The sequence below is a fragment of the Cryptomeria japonica genome, chromosome 2, assembly GCF_030272615.1.
Source record: "Cryptomeria japonica chromosome 2, Sugi_1.0, whole genome shotgun sequence".
Lineage (NCBI taxonomy): Eukaryota > Viridiplantae > Streptophyta > Pinopsida > Cupressales > Cupressaceae > Cryptomeria > Cryptomeria japonica.
In genome coordinates, this window is record NC_081406.1 from 1,079,989 (window position 1) to 1,103,884 (window position 23,896).

General features: G+C 38.0%; 1 protein-coding gene across 6 annotated transcripts in view; it reads right to left on the reverse strand.

The window, feature by feature from the left end:
- The window catches only part of LOC131073819 (uncharacterized), a 98,144-nt gene that overhangs the window by 27,647 nt on the left and 46,601 nt on the right, over window positions 1-23,896 (reverse strand). For 5 of the 6 annotated variants that reach the window (XM_058010338.2, XM_058010334.2, XM_058010335.2 and 2 more), the window contains 2 exons: window positions 5,780-6,132; window positions 3,816-3,878 (listed from right to left, as the gene is read on the reverse strand). In XM_058010338.2, the coding sequence (XP_057866321.2) occupies window positions 3,816-3,878; window positions 5,780-6,132 (416 nt within the window). The remainder of the gene's footprint in view (window positions 1-3,815; window positions 3,879-5,779; window positions 6,133-23,896) is intronic. The other variant, XM_058010339.2, reaches the window with a different exon arrangement.

Sequence of the window (23,896 nt, forward strand, 5' to 3'; positions counted from 1 at the left end):
TTCGAAGGTGATGAAGTGAAATGAGGCCCACAAGAGCAAAATCGCTCCTGTCCCTCTCCAAGGGACCAGGGCGATATCATATCTAAAAGATATTCATTTGCAAGAACAAGTCGATTAAGCTCAAAGGACCTAGCGAAAATGGCAATTCCAACGTGGAAATAAGGACCTTGGACGTAAAAATTGCGAGAATCAGGACAAAATTAATGGATCGCTCCTGTCCCTCTCCAAGGGACCAGGGCGATGAGGTACGTATCTTTCACCTTCACAATTTGGCATTCAAACAAATATTTTTGAATTTATTTTAAATGCTAAAAATCGATAATCTTTGAAAATTCAATTAAAATGGCATTTAAAATTTGCGCAAAACATTAATTAATTATTTTTGCCTTGTAAAAAAAAAAAAAAAAAATCGAATTTATTAATTAATAAACAAGGAAATTTAATTAATTAATTATTGTTTGCAATAAAAATGGAGCGCTTGAGTTTATTTTATGAAGGTCGGCCTTTGTTATTTATTAAAAATCATTTATAATTGCTTTATTATTACCAAGTCGGCCTTAAGGTAAGTATGAGGTGAGCGCTATAAAGGGAGGGTGAAAATCTTCATTTTCACATCATCATTTTCATCTCTTACATGCGATTTGAGGAAGACAAAGGAGAAATGCGATTTGGAGTATGCAAAGGAAGGCGCCAAGATCATTCAAGGGGAGGAGCGAATTTCAAAGGGAGAGGTGCGAAGTTGTGTTCAAGGAGGTGCGAATTCATATCCAAAGGAAGGCGTTAGTACTATCCAAGGAAGTGCGAACTTGTCCAAGGCATTGGAGATCACGTCAATGACATATCAAAGATGGCGAAATTGCTAACTTGAAGAAAAGATCACGTCCAAGGCTTGAAGGGTGGCGAAGTTGATAAGAGGAACGTTCTTTTGAAGATCACATCAAGACTATCGAATTTCAAATTTTGCCTAGGCGAATTCCTTTATTTTGCATTCTAGAGTTAGTTCTCAAGTAAGGTATGGCAAGATCTCTTGTTTTAATTTCGAATTTTGATTGTCATTGCCTTAATTTTGAAATTTTGTTTTGCCTTAGCTCAGTTGTTTTTAGGAAATGATTAATAAAGGACTTATCATTAAGTTTCCTAAAATTTGCTCTCTATCTATTCATTGCAAAATCATGTTACTAATTTTGAAATGTTGTGTAGGCATCAAATGGAGGTCTCTTCAAGGAAAATCAAGCCGGATCAAGGATGGTCTTCGCCAGGACGATCAAGCCAAGACAAGGGCGACCTCTTCCAATCCAGCGTTCCAAAGCGAGGTACATCATCCTGCACATCAAGGACAAAAGGAGTTAGAACAAGGGCTCGTTGAAGAAGCAAAATAGTTCAAGATGAATTAATTAAAGCAAGCTTCTCAACAACATCAAGTTGAATATCTACCAAGTTCCAAGTGTCAAATGAGGTGGCATCCTAGTCATCACATCTCCAATCAGTGAGGTCCATCTCAGCATGTCCAGATTCAATGTACTTAACTCATGGAAGGTGGCACAAACTCCGATGTACCTACCCCGGCTATCCATTGGTCGATTTTTCTAAAAGGGACATGTGTCCAAGCAATACAATTTTGTCATTGGTCAAACATTAAATGTTATGTAATGGTTGTAACAAACCCTAATTAGGGTTTTCATTGTTGAATCTTGGCCATTGATCTTGAATTGATCTAAGCCATCAAATTGTATTGTGGGCACTATATAAGCCCAGGCATTTCATTTTGTGAGGGTAATTTTTAGATGATTAGAGAGAGAGTTGTAAATAGTTGGAAGAGTTAGAATATAGTTGATAGAGTAGCAATTAGAGTAGAATAGGAGGACAAGGCAAGAAATTGTTGCCATTGATTGTAAACAAACTCCATTTTCATTGAAGTAATGGTGAAATATGTCGTTTTCTTGCAATTTGCATGGTTTCTTGTTGAGTCTTCAATCTTAGATGGTAGATAATTAGATGAATGGAGGAAATGTGCTTGATTGATGGTGAAATTCATATATCCATACTACTAGCAATTTGTTGATTGCAAATTTGCCTTGTGTAGTCGACTGGAATCGTTCAGCCTAAGCTCAATTTCAATTTGTCGCCTCTTCATTGATATGCATCAACTTGGATGGTATCTATGCCTGCGGTGATGATTTGAACATCATAAAGCTCCCTTAGAAGATTGCACTAGTCTTGTGTAGATGTTCCATTGATGTCAAAACAAGATCTAGTTAGAGTTTCATCAAAAATCAATCATTGCTCCTACATTCTTAGTATTAGGATTAGATCCTCTCTTCGCCCTTCCTTTTTCCATTTTTTTTAATCTAAGTTAGTAAGAGCCTGTGTCCAGCAAAGCAGATCGGAAGTTCAATGTAAGTCCCCTTGTGATTCCAGCAAATCACATCATACCACTGGAGCTTGTCCACACGTGGAGACCCCACTAAAAGAACCTTGGAGTCTACCTAACTGATCCTTTACGCGAATCTTCAGCAGTTAGAGACTATTTTCTCAAGAGAGGATAAGATACCTATTGGTATTTTATTCTGTGTATGATTGTGTACAAAATACACGTCAACACCCTCCCACATAACCCTTGTATCTTAATTATATTTGCTGCCAATCTTCTTATCAGTCACTTATATATTTGATTCTCTTTCCTACAAATATATAAATGTTACAAATTTATCATACATATACCTCAATATAATTCACTCCACCTCACGGAGAATAACATGCATCTTATTCTATTTAGAAGACAGTCTATGCAAGCAACAAACATAGGATATTCTATTCCATCTAATCAATATATATGTTGTTTTTCTGATTGAGTCCACACATGGTCACATATTTCCCTATGCACCCCATTTTGACCCATATAAGATCCAGCATGAGAACCTTGTATAGCTTAAAGATTTCAATAGCAGCTCCAACTAGTTATAGATTCTAGGAATTTTTTATGACATAATGGAACTATTTCTCTATCCCAAATTCCTCTCATAGGTCCCATGTGTCTGTTTTCTACTCAAATTGCTCATAATCAACCATTCAACAGTGAAGAAATCCTCATACACACCACCTTTGATATAGATTCCATACCACTATTGTTTGTACCCTCTACCATGTGGTATGCATGCACAAGGAAAGAAAAATATATATTTATATCTGCAAATTGACCAAAGTAGGTCAATGGGATTAATGCAAGATAAAGTGGAACTATGTTCTTAGTCAACATTACTTTCATTTTTTTGACCAGGGTAGACAGAAAGACAAACAAATAGACATAGAGATAATAGCATCAGCTATATTCCAAAACTTTTGCACTTAAAAGATAGGAATCTGAAGTTCATTCGCCATACCCCCACAGTACGACCCTTGATTGCAGCTTTTATGCAATCTTGACAAAGACAATGGTAATTAGAAATACTAAATGTTAAAAACATTTATCTGAATTGAGAGATAGGCATCTCCCTTATTACTAACTTCTATAGAGCATAATGTTATATATTATATTATTATGCATTAGTTTCCATGTGTCTATAAGAACAGATAACTTAATTCTATGACAATTACATTAATTATTGTAACATGAGCAAGTCAACAAAGTAATGATAACATGTGTATTTTATCCAGACATTAAGTAATCTAATTCAATGCTCCCCGAATTGTAAAAAACATACGGTATGCTTCTATCCTGTATTGATCTACATGACAAAAAGACTACTATTAATAAGTTCCATCAATATTAACTTTAAACAAAACGAAATGAGAAATTTACAGAATAATAAACCTACCCATCCCTGGGGTAATAATTTGGACGATATTTCATTGCCTGTTGAAATGACATCTTTTTTTTCCTGCAAAACCACAAGATTAAATAAGCAAATGTAATGTCCCCATTTTTGGAGAGAAACTGATTAATTAATTTAATTAGTTAAGTTGTCCAAATAATTATTATTTTTCATGGATAGCTTAATTAATAATATTAAGTTAATTATTTATAAAGTTATCAAATAAATTAAAAAAATAAAAGATGACTTTATATTTAATTAATTTAATAAAGTGACTAATTAAATAATATATCATAAAGTCACTACTAGAAGCTTCTGGATGTTGGGGTGAAAAAGTATGGAGATCAAGTTGAACTTCAAGGCAGCCAGGAGTTGATTATTGAATTGATTGGGTTTTGTAGAACCAGGAGGTTTCTGCAGAATAGCATCTTTGGGAATGAAAACTCCCATAGATAGCATAACTAAGGGAGTGAAAGACCTTCCGAGGGGTTGCAGCTGAGAGTGGGAGACAAATTAGTCTTCCATATAGAGCTTATTGAGTTATTGCATTTTCATGGTGGTGGGAGTTCATGGTGTCTTCAACATATCATATCGGGGTCTCCTTAATGCATTGATTATTATTGGTGGAGGAAATAGGCCATTTTTGTGAAGATAGTTGAAGGTGGAAATTAGGAGGTGGCTGACTATATTGCAGGTCTGAGATAGATCGGGTTCATCATCCATAACCCACGGTTTTGCTGATATTTCTTTGTGGAAGCATCAAGACATTTGCTGAAGAGCAGCGCTAACATTGGGGTCTCAAGGCGATTCACTTATGAGCACTTGGGAGGAGTTTTAAGAAGAAATCAGTACTCAGATCAGATCTGAAGACAAACCATATCAGACTGCTAAGTCTCACGATTTTGCACCTAGACACCCACACTCGCATCGAATTTGGCAACTAACATTGCCGTTTTGCTTGGAGGGAGATAATGTTCATTTTGGGGGAAAGATTGAAGTCTTAGAAAGTGATAATTATATAATTTCAGACCATCATGTGCAGCAGGGGCGATTTTGAATAAAGGCTTCAATTTGGGACAAGAGAGGTGTGGAGGGACTCGATCTTGCTTGCTTCATCATCCTCACATCAAGGCGTTTCAACCAGGTTCATTTTGGCATTGATTTCAATGAGTTTTGATGATGTTATGTATGAAGTCATGGCTGTCTTTGTACTCAGAAAATTCTGAAACTAGTTGTTGATAGCCAAGAGTCTTGGCCATTGTTTAGCCAATTTGTAATCAGTCTATTGTCTTAATGATAAGGGGGAATAAGGTTGCATTCAGATCTTATAATCATTTAGTTGTATGCCAAATGTTTGATTAAATATCTATTGGCTGTAGATGTTCATTACACCCTTGAAAGTCATGAATATGTATTAGAGGGGTTAGATTGAAGTTATTATGCATTGTGCTGTTAGTTTAAACATTTGTAAACATCCTTGATGCTGTTAACAACATTTAATCAGACTGAAATTCAGACCAGCAGACTGAGACTTTATGAATGAATTGTTTTGACAAAATTCCATGAGCCATGAACAGCATAACACGCAAGTTATACTGCAACCTAGGAACCGCATAACACGCAGATTATACAGACAGAAAACTAGAACAGCAGGTTGTCCACCAATTGTTTGATGATATTCCTTGCAAATTCAGTCATTTATGAGCAGGGGATATTACAGCAAACAAGGTGCTGTGAAAAATAAGAAACTTTCCAATCACATATATACTATATTATGGCACCTATTTACACATCAATCGACTACAAATTAAAATGCAACACTAAAAGAGTATATATAAAGGAAATGTCAAAGTACTTTTAAATCCCATAACCAAATACAAATGTAGAGTTAGATTGGAAAAGACAAACTTAAGGAACGTAGACTACAAAGACAAGAAAGAAACATGAAAAAATATGAATGCACTTGCTTCATAAGTTGCCTGGCCAATTGCCTTAGTCTCCTTGAGTATCCCTCGAGCTTTGAGCCTCTGTTTCAACAGATCAGGAAGTTCTTTCTTTTCCATCTTGCTTTCTGTGAAAGTATGTTCTTCCATTGCCAGAGAACCATTATTTGGACCCACCATAGAACCTACATTGCTTGAGACCTCCGATGCAAAAGAAGTAGAAATCTGATCATCTAAAGGCCCCGTTGTGAGAGTATTATGGTCTTTTGATCTATGGTGGCTAGCTTCAGATGCAATGTTGAACATTGGAGGCCGAGGTGCTCCGTAATACGCACCACCACCAGGTACTCCATAGCCATTCCCAATTTCGGTATTTCCTGAAAGAATTGAATAGAATTTCATCATGCCTTGTTGTCTACCTAGACCTAAGAATTTCATGGAATATAATTCACACTTAAAACATTTCCAATATCCCACCATATCTAATATTTTGTGACATTTGTAAGTAAAAATTGACAGAAAATATTTGAAACATATTGTGTTGAAAGGAATGGGCAAACAGAATTTCATAGTCTTGGCATACTTGTACAATAAATCTAAAGATCCAACAAGTTAAAAAATCTAGAAAGCTTCAGTCGTACTATCATCTGAGAATACATCTGCAATCTGTACTTTCTCAAATCTTTGCCCCCTTTTCATTGTCAGCTAATTGCTCTTGCAGCAACTCTGCTAAACAAACATGTTCACTGGGCTCTGCCACTGCACCAGTACCATCATCCCACACATCCCAACCACCACTCCATGAGTGTGTGTAATGTCAACTGACAAATCTAGGACCAGAACAATTCTATGTAATTTACCATAGCTAATCACTGAAGAGTGCCTATATTTGAGGATGCCCATTGATGAAGGCTCTAAACTCTGATTCAGGTTACACTGATTAGCATTTCAAAAAGAAAGGCAAGCATACAATAGAGGCCCTAACCTTCACTTTAAAAACATGATCATTTCTCATTTTCCACAAATACCAAAGGACATCTCTGGAACAAATTAGCTATAAAAACCTCATAAAACATGAATACATCATTTTTTCTAAATAACAAACCGCTTCAAACAAGATATCAAACCATACTATCTCCATAGTAGCATACAATGGCTACTTCAAACAATATATCAAACCATGCCATCTCCTTATGGGCACACAAAAGCCAAGCTAATTACAGCTTTTTTCCACATAGCCTGGCATAAGAGCACTCAAAGAAAACATGGGTAATAGATCCCTCCTTTCCACAAACTAAAAAAGGGTCAATAGAGAAACCAAACCTAGCTAATGCTGTTCCTATAGAAAGTTCCTTATAAAGTAAGGGCCACCTGAAACAAGACCTTTAGTACTCAATTCAAGAAGCCCACATAGAATAGCAATTTATCACTCCATCTTCTAAGAGAATCATAAAATCTCTGTTTACAATTATTTTTCTGCATAGTATCATCAAAAACGAGTTTATCATAGATTTGCTTGAAGAGATTTCAAAAAGAGGTAAATCTTTAATCTATGCAATTGTATCCCAAATTTAAGAATAAAAATCTAAACAAAGACTGGTATTTTGCTTCTCCATGTAAATGGCCTCAAATGTGCTCCAATTGTACTCACATTGGAAAGCACCGTAGGGCTCGGAAAAAATATGGATGGTGAAAGTTTGAACATTAGATATTTTAACACCATAATCTTGTTGCTGTAGTTTTTTGTTTCATGTCATTAGCTTGTTCTGTATTTTTGCTATGCCTAGCCTGAGCTAGCCCGGCTTTTCCAAGAGTTGGTCATTGAGGATGATGCATCAGCATTTTCCATACAAGTTACTCTTTCCTCTTTTGGAGATTTTGTTAATATGAACAAAAGAAAGAGATGAGAGAAAAAGGCTTGTCTCTCGTGAACAGAGCACAGCTATTTATAGATCTAAACATTGACTAGTACAACTACCACATTAATGTTATAACTATCATATTAATGACAATACTGTTGGAAATATTGTCAATGATGTCAAAGGCACTCAATGGAGATTGTCATTGATGTCAAAAGAGTATGGATGAGATCGTTGAACATATTGTCATTGATGTCAAAGGTACGAAGATGAAGTTGTCATTGATGTTAACAGATGAGTTTTGAGTGCATACATCATTGCTTGATATTTTCGTAGGAGAAATTATTATGTGATAAACTTGATGGTGTTGAATCACTATGGATATCCATGAATATGCAGCTTTGTACAATAAGGCTACATTTAAGAAATTAGAAGATAAGATAATAGTTGTTGAGATTCTAAATTATTAGTGAGCACTTCCAAATTGCATTCAGCTCTAAACTCATGATATGATCAGTTTGGATTTCCCACGCTAGAACTCTGTAGAGAATGATATGATCTGTAATCTGCTCAACCATTGAAAGAAGTTGACTGTGCACATGATTGACAAACCATCTCAGAAAAATTGGACAATAAGATAGAGATGATGAGCAGGGCTCTCACAGAATATGTTACATTATATCTTCTTGAAATGAATGAAAGCATTGTAGTACCATCGCTGATTGAAATGTGATTGCAGCGTTGATAATTAGAAATGAAAAGAGTTCACTAGATTCAGCATTATTCAACTCCTATAAAGAGATGAAAAGAAAGTAGCTATTCCTGAAGTCAAAGTCGCAGTTACAGCTTTAGCCAACATTATCGTAAAAAAAGGTGCTAGTGCATCATGCTGAAGTTTTGAAATGAATTTTTTTGAAATGTTCTTATATCACAGTGTTATCAACAAAGAAATTTACAATTGGAGTCAACACCCCAGATAGCGACCACTCACATTGTGAAATTCCTATAGCAAATCATTGCTGGGTGAGCAGACTTGTGAAGAACTAAATTTAGTCATTAGCACTTTTGTAGAGGCCGTGAAACATATGGAGGTATGGCAAAGTATATAATATTAAGAAGGATATGATGTTTCAAGATGCAGCATTGTTGACGTGTATTTTGTACACTATCAAACACAGGATAAAATACCTAAAGGTACCTTATCCTCTCTTGAGTAAAGCCTCTGATTGCTGAAGATATCGCGAAAAAGGATCAATCAGGATGACTCCAAGGTTCTTGTATGTAGGGTCTCTACGTGTGGATAAGCTCTCTGTGGTATGATGTGATTTGCTGGAATCGCAAGGGGACTTACACTTGATGCTTGAATGTCTGATCTGCTTTGCTGGAACACAAGATTTTCACTAGCTTAGATTTGAAAAAAGGAAAAAAGATGAGGGCGAGGAAAGGATCTAATCCTAACATTAAGAATGTAAGAGCAATGAATGATCTTTGGTGAAATTCTAACTAAGTCTTGTTTTGACATCCCAGGACCATCTCCACAAGGCTAGTGCGATCTTCGAAGGAAAGCTTTATGATGTTCAAATCATCACTGCAGGCATAGACACCATCAAGCTGATGCATATCAATGAAGAAGCGACAATTGAAGTTAAGCTTAAGCTGAATGATTCCAGTTGACTACGCAAGGCAAGTCTGCAATCAACAAACTGCTAGTAGTATGGATATACGAATTCCACCATCAATCAAGCACATTTCTTCCACTCATCTAATAACATGAAATCAAATACGAGAAGTGTAAAGACCATGCAAATTGTCAAATCGACCCATAAATTTCACCATTTCTTCAATGAAGTTACAAGTCTTTTACAACAACATCTTGGCAACAATCTTTGCCTTCTCTCTCTACTCTACTCTAATTGCTTCCAACTATTCTCTAACTATTCTAACTATTTTCAACTCTCTAACTATTACTAATTATTGCTAAAAATTCCCTTTTACAAAATGAAATGCCAGGGCTTATATAGTGCCCACAATACAATTCGATGGCTTAGATCGATTTGAGATCAATGGCCAAGATTCAACAATGAAAACCCTAATTAGGGTTTGTTACAACCATTACAGAACATTTAATGCTTGACCAATGATAAAATTGTATTGCTTGGACACATGTCCTCTCTGAAAAATTCCACCAATGAATAACCGGGGTAGGTACATCGGAGTTTGTGCCACCTTCCATGAGTTAGGTACATTGAATCTGGACATGCTGAGGTGGACCACACTGACTGGAGGAGTGATGACTAGGATGCCACCTCGTCTGACACTTGTAGCTTGGTAGATATTCAATTTGATGTTGTTGAGAAGCTATCTTTAATTAACTCTTCCGAAATTATCTGCTTCTTCAACGAACCCTTTGTTCTGACTTCTTGTGTCCTTGATGTGTAGGACGATTGATGTACCTTGCCTTGGAATACTGGATTGGAGAAGTCGCCCTTGATGACGTTAGTCCAAAGAAGGCCGTCCTTGTCGATGCTAGACTGGAGGAGGTCGCCCTTGTCCTTGCTTGATCGTCCTAGACCGTCCTTGATATTTGCTTGATCGTCCTTGGAGGAGACCGTCCTTGATCTTGCTTGATTTTCCAACTCCGGGATCTCCATTTGATGCCTACACAACATTTCAAAATTAGTAATATATCTTGAAATCTAAAAATTAAACTTTAAAAGGAAGATTCAAGATTTTAATTTAGGAAACCTCATGATAAATCTTGAGTTATCATTTCCTAATTTAGGATTTTCAAAGCAAAATTTAAATCTTCAAAAATTGTGCCAAGGTGATTACGCCATACCTCCACTTGAGAATTAATTCTAGAAAAAGATGCAAAAATAAGGTGAATTCGCTAGGCAAAGTGTAGATCAAAGCTCCCTTTAGCAAAATGCGCCTCCTTTAGTCTTCTCAAGCATCAACTCCACCACCTTAAGTCTTCAAAAATCTGGAAGTTATCCTCCAATCTAGCAAGAAATACGCCTCTCCAATAGCCTTCAAGATGAATTTCGCCTTCCTTAGTCTCCACACTTGGTAGAAATTCGCTCCACACAAGCTAGATTTCGCACCTCCTTCCTTGCTCCTCCAAATCGCACTTGGAATAATGAATGAATGATGGATTAAAATCGCTCAACACACCTCTCTTATATGGGCGCTCATCCTTTCATTTCCCATAGGCCGACTTGAAAAATAGGCCAAAAGATAAATAAGAATTAAATAAAAGGAGAGGCCGACTTGAAAAATAACATTAAATAATACCCCAAGTGCTCCCATTTTATTTTAAAATAATAATAATTAATTTTAAATGCCTTTATAATTAAAAAATTCGATTTTTAGGCTCAAACTTAATTATTAAATGTTTTGCGCACTTATTAAATGTCAATTTAATTTCAAAAATATTTCAAGGTTTTATCGAAATTGGCATTTAATGTGTCATAGATGATATTGGCGCCTAGGCATGGCAAGATAATGGACATCAACAAGATCGCTCTGGTCCCTTGGAGAGGGACAGGAGCGCCTTTTCATCTTAGCCTTACAATTTCTTGTTTTTCACGTTCAACACTTCATCCTGGACGCCCAAAATGGGATTTTCATTCGTAACTTTGAGTTTGATCAATTCAATCTTTGGAATGAATGCTCCTTAGAACCATTTTCGCCCTGGTCCCTTGGTGAGGGACAGGAGCGATTTTTGGTTTTAATCCTAAAATTGCTGATCTTTGGGGGCAATTCCTTGTTCATCATCTTCGAAAGGCATTTCTCACTTTGCACAACCCTTGCCTAGACATGGTTTCGGAAGGAAATGATTGATTTTATAGAAATCGCCTTGGTCCTCCAGTGAAGGACAGGAGCGATTTTTAGTTTATTGCACAATCCTCTAACCACATCGACATCTAATCTCCTTCAAGGCGTAAAACATCATTCCTTGTTCCATCTTTAGTCTTGGCAATGAAAGTAGCATTCCAAAATGTTAGACTATTAGGCATATTTGAAGATTTCGCTCTGGTCCCTTGGTGAGGGACAGGAGCGCCCTAGCCATCTTTCATCAACTTGATGGCCTTAGTTACTTCATTCCTCCGTGAAACCTTTTAAACATCATTTTGACCTTGCGCCTTGACTTGGCTTCGCTCGAATTTGGAGAGGAAGGTTAGCTAATGTGCTTTTCGCCCTGGTCCCTGGGAGAGGGACAGGAGCGATTTTGCATTTACAAGCTCACTTGTGTTTTGCTAGCTTTCGAACATTATCTTCAACGGATCGATTGTGTCTTCCTTCACCCACCTCAAACGCAAAACTTGCCTTCCTTTTGCCAAAAACTTGTCTTGAGGGAAAATCGCTCTGGTCCCTTGGAGAGGGATAGGAGCGCCCTGGCCTTTATGAGCTCATTTATGCCTTGTTAACTTTCAAAACTATCTTCAATGGGTTGATTACGTCCTCCTTCATGCCTTTGATGTCTCAATTTGTCCAAACAAGGTCAGGAATGACTCCACTAAGCTTTTTCGCTCTGGACCCTTGGTGAGGGACATGAGCGATTCGCCTTGGACCCTTGGAGAGGGACAGGAGCGATTTTCGCTCTGGATCCTCAGTGAAGGACAGGAGCGAAATTTGACCTTTTGAACTCTCCATCAGGATAATTTTTATGGAATATAACATTTAAGTATAAGTGACATTTCCTTACTTATACTTTAAGTTATATTCCATATATACTTTCAGGATGTTTGAGAGTGGTTTCAAACCTCCAGGAGTTATATTGCAAAATCTAGTTTTTTGAGGTTTTTCAGTTTCTAGACTTAGTCAAATTTCAGGATCAGGACATTCCAGACTTAGCCAAATTTCAGGATTAGGACTTCACTCCAGCAGGACTTGCTATCCTATTGATCTCCCCGACAGCACTCAAAATGCAAAGGCTAACTGACAAAACCCTAAAAGACCTAGAAAACAAACCCTAAAAAGCAAAAAACATGGGTCCCCATTTGCAATGGGGCGATGTGTGAAAACGTCACAACAAGCGTGTAGACCAAATAATGCATAGGGATAGCATATTGTTTGAAAGCAACAATGATATTTTGGAGTGCAATGATTTTAATTAACACTGATTAACATAACAATAATGGGCAGCGATGCATGATTAAGTATGGTCAACTTCATTACGTTTATGCTGGTCCTCAATAATGGTGTCCAATATTTATATATTAATGATGGAGTTCTTTGTTGGCCTGTTAATGGGCTTGTCTGGGCTAACCCAGAATCAAAAGAGTCTATACCTATAGAGTGGATCAAGCCGGATGAGGGATGGGTAAAAGTGAATTTCGATGGTGCATTACCTAGGCCATCAAGGCCAGGATATGTAGTGAGGCATTGGAATGGCAACACCATTGCGATGGGAGCTAAGAAACTGAGCCAAGGAACAAACAATGAGGGCGAAGCCCAAGCAGCTTTATTGGCAGTCATGATGGCAAAAAAATTGTCAATCTCAAAACTGCACCTGGAAGGCGATTCATTGATCATGATTCATTAGTAATGCTATTAAAAGCGGAAGGGACACTTCAACAAAGCAAGTCTTAGGATAGATATAAGGAAGGATTCAATTGCAATTCTCTTGAGTTTCACATGCATGAGGTGATTGCAAGATTCAAGACTTACACTAAGGAGAGGTGAATTTGTGTCATAATAAGGAATTCCAAACATCATTCCTGATGCAGGAGCATCCCCAGTTCATAGCAATCTTGCATCAACCAAAAACATTTTCTTTCTGTTTTGCTTTCTGTTCGCAATTTCTGCATTTCTTTCTGTGTGTCCTAGTTTTGGCTCACCGGATCCTATGGAGTTGAATTCTACTTGAAGACTTGATCATCTTTCTTATTTCCAAACCGCATCGCATTTGGATCATTTTCCAGCAAGATATCACTATCGGTTTCCTTGAAAGTTTCCTGTTACCGGTTGACAGTTTCTTGTTACCAGTTGCCTAGACCTATTTTGGTGATCTACCGAAACCCCTTCCGAAGCTTGCGGAGCCTTGGGCATTCATTCCGATGTTCCTTGGTGTGTGGCCAACCTTTTCCCGCAATCTACACTTCATCCTTTGGACTTTCCGGAGGAAACTCTTGGCGGAGGCCGACCGGATCCTTTGGATCGTATATATAATTGTAATTGCGCATTAGAATGTAATCAATCGAATAATCAAGTAGCTAGACTGAGAGTAGAAGATAGATCTTAAGATTCAAGGTCTCGGTTGTGACCTATTATGTATGTTCTACCAGGCCTGTGAGCCAATTATGTTGTAACCCGGTTGTTACCAGTTGATTGTAATCAATTTTCATGTTATAATACAATCTGTTCTGCATTGCCTCCATCGTATCTTTGTGTTTCTATTGTGTTACTCTTGTTGACCGGTCTGGATTGATCTCTTTGAGTTCCCTCCTAACCAGTGACTGCTTCAAGTGGTATCAGAGTGAAGTTTCGTTCTAGAGGTTGCGTGTCCTGAGATTTTGTTGTAGGGTGGTAGACTGTGAATCCGACCTACAGCTGCAAAGGACCGGCATGAACGATGGCATGAAGAGGAGCTATGAATGGTGGAGCGTGTGGGAATGCAGACCCGGTTGTGATGGAAATGTTGCGAGGTATAGCAGCCCAGTTGGAAGCCGTGGAGATAGCCCAAAAAAGAGGCCGACATATTGAATATGTAAGTGAAGATGAAGGAGAAGAAGCCCCGACAGAACAAGTAAACCCACCGGCGGTTGATCCGGATGAGGAAAGGTTTTTGAGGGTTTTGAGTAGGGCAAATACTAAACCTCATTTTCCCCCACCGGAATATGATGGGAAGTTGGATTCAGATGAATTGATGGACTGGATCTCACAGATGGAGAAGTACTTTGATTTTGAAAACACTGTAGAAGAAAGAAAGAAAGGTGAAATATGCCTGTACCCGATTGAAAGGTCATGCATCTCTTTGGTGGGAGCATTTGAAAGTTGATAGACAGAGAAGAGGTAAAAAGAAGATTAAAACATGGGATTAGATGATTGCTAAGTTGAAGTCAAAATTTATGCCAGCTGATTATCAAGTGAATCTATTCCGGAAGTTGCAGAATTTGAGACAGAAAGAATCTAGTGTGAAGGAATACACCAAAGCATTTTACAAGTTGAATATCAGATCCGGACATGTTGATGATGAAGTTGAACAAGTTGCAAGATATTTGAATGGATTGCGGATGTCTATACAAGATGAACTTAGTTTGATCATATTGGAGAGTGTTGAAGAGGTTTACCAGTATGCCCTAAAGGCAGAAGAGAAGCTAAACAAAAGACATGAGCAAAGGCAGAGAGGTAGAGGTGGAAGGTTTACCAGAGGAAGATTTCAAGGAGGAAGAGGATATACTGGAGGTAGAGGAAGATGTACAGATCAGAGCAAGGACAAGCAAGTGAACAAAGAAGGTAATTCATACCGGAAGGATGATAGAAATTTCTACCGGAGGAGAGAACCAGATGGCTACCGGAATGAGAATTATGGAAGACAAGACAAGAGAACATTCAGAGGAACTTGCTATAAGTGTGGAGGAGAAGGATATCGTGCTTTCAAGTGTAAGAAGACAGAGAATGCCGGAAGAGCAGCAGTGGTGGAAGAAAACCCCACCGGATCAGACAATAAACCGGAAGATGGAGAACCGTTGATGATGAGGAGAGCTTTGTGTCATACTGGAGGAGATGAAGAGCCCTTGCAGAGGAAGAATTTGTTCAAGACCAGATGTAAGGTATCCGGTTAGTGTTGTAAAGTTGTTATTGATAGTGGTAGTTCAGATAATCTTGTTTCAGAAGAGATGGTGAATAAGTTGAATTTGGAGAGATTGAAACACCCTAAGCCTTATCAGATAGCATGGATTCAGGATGAACATAAGTTGTTAGTAAGTGAGCAATGTTTGGTGAAATTGAAAATTGGGAATTATCATGATGAAGTCTTGTGTGATATTATGCCTATGGATATTTGTCATCTTTTGTTGGGTAGACCTTGGCAGTTTGATAGACAGGCAGTTAATAATGGGAGGAAGAATACATACACTATTGTGGCCAATGGGATGAAGCAAACCTTGTTGCCCTTGGAGGAACCTTTGAAGAATGAAGTTTGTACAAATGCTAGAATCTGTTTGGTAGATGGAAGGAAATTCTTAGATGGATTTAGACATGAAAATGTGTGTTTTGCCTTGATTCCTAAGAAGACTGAGAATCTGGAGCATGAAGAGGAACAACTGGAAGAGATAAAAGACTTGCTGACAGAATATGAAGACATCATTTCAGATAATGTACCTGATGGATTGCCACCTGTGAGAAGTATTAGTCATTGCATGGACTTGGTTCCCGGAGCTAGTTTGCCTAACAAAGATGCACACCAGATGACACCGGCAGAGAATGAAGAACTGAATAGACAAGTGCAGGAGTTGTTGAAGAAAGGTTTGATCAGGGAGAGTTTGACCCCTTGTGCAGTACCAGCAGTATTAGCACCTAAGAAGAGTGGAGAGTGGAGAATGTGTATTGATTCCACAGCAATAAACAAGATCACAGTGAATACCAGTTTCCTTTGCCTAGGATGGATGACATAATGGACTGTTTGAATGGAGCAAAATACTTTACAAAGATAGATTTGAAGAGTGGATATCATTAGAGCGTGATCAGAGAAGGAGATGAGTGGAAGACAACATTTAAGACAAATGAAGGACTGTATGAATGGTTGGTGATGCCTTTTGGGTTAAATAATGCACCGAGCACTTTCATGAGGCTGATGAATGAGGTATTGAAGAAATTCTTGGGTAAGTTTGTTATTGTGTATTTGGATGACATTCTGATTTTCAGTAAGACAAAAGAGGAGCATTTGTTGCAATTGAGACAAGTTTTGCAGAGGTTGAGAGAAGAGAAGTTGCTGATAAATATCAAGAAGAGTACTTTCATGAAGGATGAGTTAGTGCATTTGGGATTTGTGATATCTGAGGATGGTTTGAAGATGGATCCTGAGAAAGTAAAAGCAATTGTTGAGTGGCCTACACCGGAGAGCATTGGAGAGGTAAGATCATTTCATGGATTGGCTAGTTTTTACCGGAAGTTCATCAGAAATTTCAGTTCAGTTTGTAACCGTATGACTAAAACCATGAGAGGAGATCGGAAGGAATTCAAGTGGACCACCGGAGCAAACAAAAGTTTTGAACTGTTGAAGCAGAAAGTGACTGAGCAGCCTGTGTTAGCTTTACCGGATTTCAATAAAGTATTTCAAGTGGATTGTCACGCAAGTGGAACAACAATAGGAGCGGTCTTGAGTCAGGAAGGGAGAGCAGTAGCTTATTTCAATGAGAAATTGAATGATGCCCGGAGGAGATATTCAGTGTATGATCAGGAGTTTTACGCCATAGTTCAAGCCTTGAAGAAGTGGAGACATTACCTGTTACCTAAGGAGTTTGTGTTGTATACAGATAATCAAGCTTTGCAGTATTTGAACAGTCAGAGTAAGTTGAATCAGAGACATGTGAGATGGGTAGAATTCTTGCAGAGTTAGACCTTTGTGTTGAAGCATAGAAGTGGAAAATCTAACAAAGTTGCTAATGCATTGAGTAGGAGAAGGAATTTGCTGACAGAGATGAGAGTGACAGTATTAGGATTTGAGGAATTGAAGACTTTGTATGATGATGACCCAGATTTTGAACCTTGGAAAGCATGTAGAGAACCGGTTATGGTAGATAGAAGCAAGTGATTGAATTATTTCATTCAGGATGGGATGTTTTTCAGAGGAGTTCAGTTGTGCATACCTAAGAGTTCTGTGAGGGAGAATCTGATAAAAGAGAAACACATTGGAGGATTAGTTGGACATTTTGGTATTGACAAAACAATAGCATTGGTGAGTGAGCATTACTTTTGGCCCCAGATTCATAAGGATGTTAAGAAATATGAGCAAAGTTGTAGAGTTTGTCAAGTTGCAAAGGGTAGTAGTTAGAATGTGGGATTGTATAAACCTTTGACAATACCGGTAAGACCTTGGGAGGATATAAGCATGGATTTTGTACTTGGATTGCCTAAGCGAGAGGGAATGATTCTATATTTGTGGTAGTGGATAGATTCTCGAAGATGGCTCATTTCATACCTTGTAAGAAGACATCAGATGCATTACATGTAGTAGACCTATTTTTCAAGGAAGTAGTGAGATTGCATGGATTACCTAAGAGCATAGTTTCAGATAGAGACACTAAGTTTGTTGGCTATTTTTGGAGAAGACTTTGGAAGAAGATGAAGACAGATTTGAAGTTCAATTCTACTTTTCATCCACAGACTGATGGACAGACAGAAGTAGTTAACCGGAGCTTGGGAAATTTGTTGAGATGTTTAGTTGGAGATAAGACCGGAAGTTGGGATTTGATTCTTGCACAAGCAGAGTTTGCCTTCAACAATTCAGTGAACAGGAGTACCGGAAGAACACCTTTTGAGATTGTTACCGGAGTACATCCTAGAGGTATATCAGAATTGAGAGATATTAGCAGTGAAGACCAGAGAAGTTTAGAAGCAGAAGACTTTGCAGATCACATGGCAGCCTTGCATATTCAGGTTAAGCAGCATTTGGAAGACATGAACAAGTATAAGGAGAAGGCAGATGAGAAGAAGAGACATAAGGAATTTGAAGTTGGCGATGAAGTGATGGTATATTTGAGAAAAGAGAGATTCCCAGTTGGAACTTATAACAAATTGCAGATGAAAAAGTTTGGACCTTGCAGGATTTTGAGGAAGTTCAGTTCTGGAAATGCATATGAAGTGGAGTTATCGGATAGTCTGAGTATTTCACCTGTGTTTAACATTGCAGATCTTCATGAGTATCATGAACCAAAATTCAATGAGGATAGTATTGCAGACTTGGAGAAACAGTTGCCCCGGAAGGAACTGGAGAAATTTTGGATAGTAGGATTGGGCAGAGTACTCGGAGCAGTCAATATAAGGAGTATCTTGTGAAGTGGAAGGACAGACTAGTTGAATATTCATCTTGGATTTCTCAGGCAGAGGTAGACCGCCTTGGTTTTCCTCTAACCCCAGCAAAGTGAGAGGCTCACTTTTTCAATAACCCCGGATGTCTAATGCAGGAGCATCCCCAATTCATAGCAATCATGCATCAACCAAAAACATTTTCTTTCTGTTTTGCTTTCTATTTGCAGTTTTTGCATTTCTTTCTGTGTGTCCCAATTTTGGCTCACCGGATCCTATGGAGTTGGATTCTACTTTAAGACTTGATCATCTTTCTTATTTCCAGACCGCATCGCATTTGGATCATTTTCCGGCAAGATATCACTATCGGTTTCCTTGACAATTTCCTATTACCGGTTGCCTGGACCTATTTTGGTGATCTACCGGAACCCCTTCCGAAGTTTGCGGAGCCTTGGGCGTTGACTCTGATGTTCCTTGGCGTGTGGCCGACCTTTTCCCGCAATCTACACTTCATCCTTTGGACTTTCCGAAGCAATCTCTTGGCGGAGGCCAACCTTGTTGATTTTACATGTTAGGTCTTGTTCTTCGGGTTTTGATCCCCTTTTGGGCCGACTGGATCCTTTAGATCGTATATATAATTGTAATTGAGCATTAGAATGTAATCAATCGAAGAATCAAGTAGCTAGATTGAGCGTAGAAGATAGATCTTAAGATTCAAGGTCTCGGTTGTGACCTATTCTGTATGTTCTACCAGGCCTGTGAGCCGGTTATGTTGTAACCCGTTTGTTACCGGTTGGTTGTAATCAGTTTTCATGTTATAATACAATCTGTTCTGCATTGCCTCCATCATATCTTTGTGTTTCCGTTGTGTTACTCTTGCTGACCAGTCTGGATTGATTTCTTTGAGGTCCCTCATAACTAGTGACTACTTCAATTCCATAACATGAAGATGAAATCCAACGTATCAAGTAAAATTCAAATCATTATGAAGAAATGCCAAGGGAGTAGTTAAAGTGTTCCAAGTCCAAGGCAAGGATCAAGTATAAACATCATCAAGCATGTACCACTTCAAGGACGTGTTCCACATATCAAGATCAAACATTGTCAATGAGAAGGAAAATGTCCAAATTAGGAGATGAAAGTGTGCAAGAGTGATCAAGCAATGGTGATAGTTTCAGAAGAGTTAATCAAAGTTAGAGGCTTGATCACCAAGGATGATGCAATTTGGAAATATGATCCATAACATCATATCAAGCTTACAAATGTTCAGTATCAAGAGATATTTCACCATCACAATATTTCACCATCACAAACACTTTGTGATGATCTACATGAGCAAGCTGAGGTGGCGCCTAGTCATTATCAAGCCACTTAGGAGATTCCAAGTCAACACATCAAAGTACAACAAACCTAACTCATTCAAGGATGGAGCAAGTGACACATGGCGATTCATTTAATTTTGTTTCATATGCCTAACCTATTTTCTCATTGATTAGAAGTCAAAGAAGGACATGTGTCCATCAAGATATAATTATTTCATTGGTCAAATGGAGTTAGTTGTAACTAACCCTAATTAGGGTTTTATTATGTAATCTTGGTCATCGATCTTGAATCGATATGAGCCATTGAATTGTAAAGAGTCCACTATATAAGGCTCGGTCTTCTCATTGTAAAGGTTAATAGCGAATAGTTAGAGATTAGCAGTTAGAATAGAGTAGGAGGAAAGGAGATTGTTGCCCAGGCTTGTTGTAATAAACATACTATTTTCATTGAAAGCGTGGTGGATTTTGGTGTGCTATTTCAACTTGTTGCATGGTCTTTACTTCTTATAGTGTAAATGTTTGCAAGATGGATGGAAGATCTTATTGTTGATGAATGGTGAACCTATGTTCATGCCATTTGTGGTTTGTTGGTTACAAGTCATAGTGCATGGTTAGACTAAACTCAATTTAAAGCTTAACTTCAATTACTTAATGCTCATTGTTCATGATGTCGGTGTGCATAGGTGATATGAAAATTATTTGCTTACCCTTAGGAGATTGTACCATCTTTGTGTAGTTGTTCTCGCATGGCGAAGCAAAGCTTGGTTTGGTGTCACCGATTCAACAATCATTTCCTACATTCTTAGGATTAGTATAGGCTTTCTAAACCCTTGTCTCTTTTATCTTTATTTTCTAAGTCAATTAAAGTCCAGCAAAGTTCATAAATGTAAGTCCCCTTGTGATTCTAGCAAAATCACATCATATTCACTAAGTCTATCCTGAGCATTTAAGTTGCATAGTTCGCATTGTAAACCTTGGAGTCATCTCATTTGATCATGTTGTATAGCATATAAGGTTTCTTTGTTCAACAGAGGATAGAATACCTTGGTATTTTATTATGTGTTTGAGGCGCATAAAAAACAAATCAAGTGGTAACAGCTTTGGGTTTTGTTTTAAAGTGTTTTTCCTCAAGCAGATTTGCTTGGATTTTTTACTCACATGCTTTTGTTATGACTTACAGGTCAACCAAATAGAATGTATATCACTTCTACTTTCATGAGATGGCCCATATAGAACACTAAATCTACTAAAAAAACTAATTTAATTTATTAAAATAAAAGTTATATTAAAAAAATAGAAATATTCAAAAACTGAAGCTAACAAATGTCTAAATATATTTTAGTTAAATATTAAATGTTAAATACAAAAATAAATGAAATATAAAGCTAAGTTCTAATATAACAAATTGCAGTAATTTCAGTTCAACAGCAGTGGCTTCACTTCCATATCCACAGTCAAAAAGCAAATGGCAGCAGTTACAGTTTGACATGCACTGTCAAACAACAAACAGCAGCATCTCACAACTGTACCAGCAAACAGCAAACAGTGGCTGCAGTTTTGTTTTTTCGCATGACTTGATATTGGCAAAAGGCATACAAACACAAAAAAAACCTAAAAAGCAAGCAAGCAACAAAATCTTATGCAAAGAATGGTTGCAGTCATGACTTCAAATAATCCAAAAAGCCCTAGCTGCAGAGTGTTTTAGTTGCATTGAAAACAATTAGATGACTTTGAGAAAGATCACTATGTCATTTATAGCTGAACGAGATACTTGTAACAACGTTATGTATGAACTTGCAGCCTAGACTGATCCATTTTCGGGATCATGTTGTTCACAAGGATTGGATCCCAGGTGTGCTTGGCCTGTCTAGAATCCCATCACCCTCTAAAAAGTTGTTACTCAATGCTTGTATATGGAACTAGGTGTTAAGATTCAGAGTGTTGGATGCCTGGAAGGTCAACCAAAGAGTGATAGAGCAGGAGGCCAGGATGATGATTTGGATGTATGACCAAATAAGGTGAAGAATGGCAGATAAAAGGTTGCAAGTGGCTAGCAGCTAACAAGCAAATCTGAATGGCCTGAAGTGATAGGGTGGTAGACATTTTGTTACGGTTTAGGCAAATCCAAAGCAACAATTATATGCAGATTCGAATACACAAAAGATGAAGAATCATACACAACACAAGTAACACAGAGATTTAACGTGGTTCACCCAAGATGGGCTACATCCACAGAATACAGTTATCCAATCTTTTCTTATTATCCAGTAAAACAATATAGCACCATTACCATGCCTTTTTACATTCTAGCTACTTATAACATGCAATTTTTAGGGCAACCTACAAAGTCGGCTTTTTAGGGTTTTTTCAAATGTCGGTTTTTTTCTTCAACAAAAAAATGCCAAAAAAAAATTTCCTCCGGGGTTGCACCCCCAAACCCCCACTTGAGGCTTGGCTCGACCCTAAACCCCGACAAGGATACATTACGAGTGTATAGTACTTGCATGATCAGTTGCGACGTATCAACAATCTCCCACTTGGAGACTGATCCTGGACGACACTGTTGCACTTGCAACTCCCACTGGATATAAAACGCCTAGACTCAATTGTTCCATAATTCCATGATTTTCAGTCAAGAAGGCCAATAGAAACTGACGAGGAAATCAGCTTCTCTCGTGTGACTGCCTTCGTGAACATATCTGTAGGATTGTCACTTGTGTGAATCTTTTCAAGCCGGAACTAGCCATCCTCTAAAACAAACCGTATGAAGCGGTACCTGAGTTGAATGTGCTTTGTCCTCGAATGAAGAGTATCTAATTCTTTGCAAGATGAATGGCACTCTGGCTATCAGTGTACAATGGGTTATCCTCCTGCATCTTGCCCAATTCCTCCAAAAAAATGTTGTAAACAAATCATCTCCTTGCTAGCTTCAGTAGCAGCCACATACTCAGCTTCAGTGGTTGAAAGTGCAACAACCTTTTGCAGTCTAGAAATCAAACTAACTGCAGTTCCCCCTACAGTAAAGGCATACCCTGTAGTACTCCTCCTTGTATCAATATCAGATCAGAGTCAACATATCCTCGTAGAGCAGAGTTTGATCCTCTAAAACATAATGCCTTGGTAGTAGTACCTCTCAAATACCTAAGAATCCATTTGACAACATTCCAATGTTCCATTCCCGGATTGCTCATATACCTGCTCACAACTCCCACTGCATGTGCAATATCTGGCCGTGTGCATACCATCGCATACATCAGACTACCAACAACTGATGAATATGAAATGTTAGACATTTTATTTACCTCTTCTTGTGTCTTTGGACACATCTCCATAGTCAATTTGAAATGACTAGCCAAAGGTGTACTAACTGTTTTTGCATTCTGCACGTTAAATCTTTTCAACACCTTTATATACTCACTTTGGAACAAAGTTAATGTTCCATTTTTCCTGTCCCGTGAAATCCTCATGCCAAGGATTTCTTTAGTTGCACCCAAATCCTTCTTAGCAAATGACTTTGCTAATTTCTGTTTAAGTTCATTTATATGCTGCATGTTAGACCCAGCAACAAGCATGTCATCAACATAAACTAAAAAGATAATATAGCTGTCATTATCCAATCTCTTAAAATAAACACAATAATCAAAATGACATCTGTGGTAACCTTGTTCAGCCATGAAACTATCAAATTTCAAATACCATTGTCGAGGTGCTTGCTTTAGGCCATACAAACTCTTCTTCAACCTGCACACTAACTCCTCCTTACCTTTGACCTCATATCCCTGTGGTTGCTGCATGTAGATTTCCTCCTCCAAATCCCCATGGAGAAAAGCAGTTTTAACATCTAGTTGTTCAAGATGCAAGTCTTCTGCAACCACAAGACTTAGAACAGTTCTAATTGAAGTCATTTTTACAACTGGCAAAAATATTTCATCAAAATCTATACCTTTTTTTTTCTGTGCAAGGATATATTACGTGTATAGTACTTG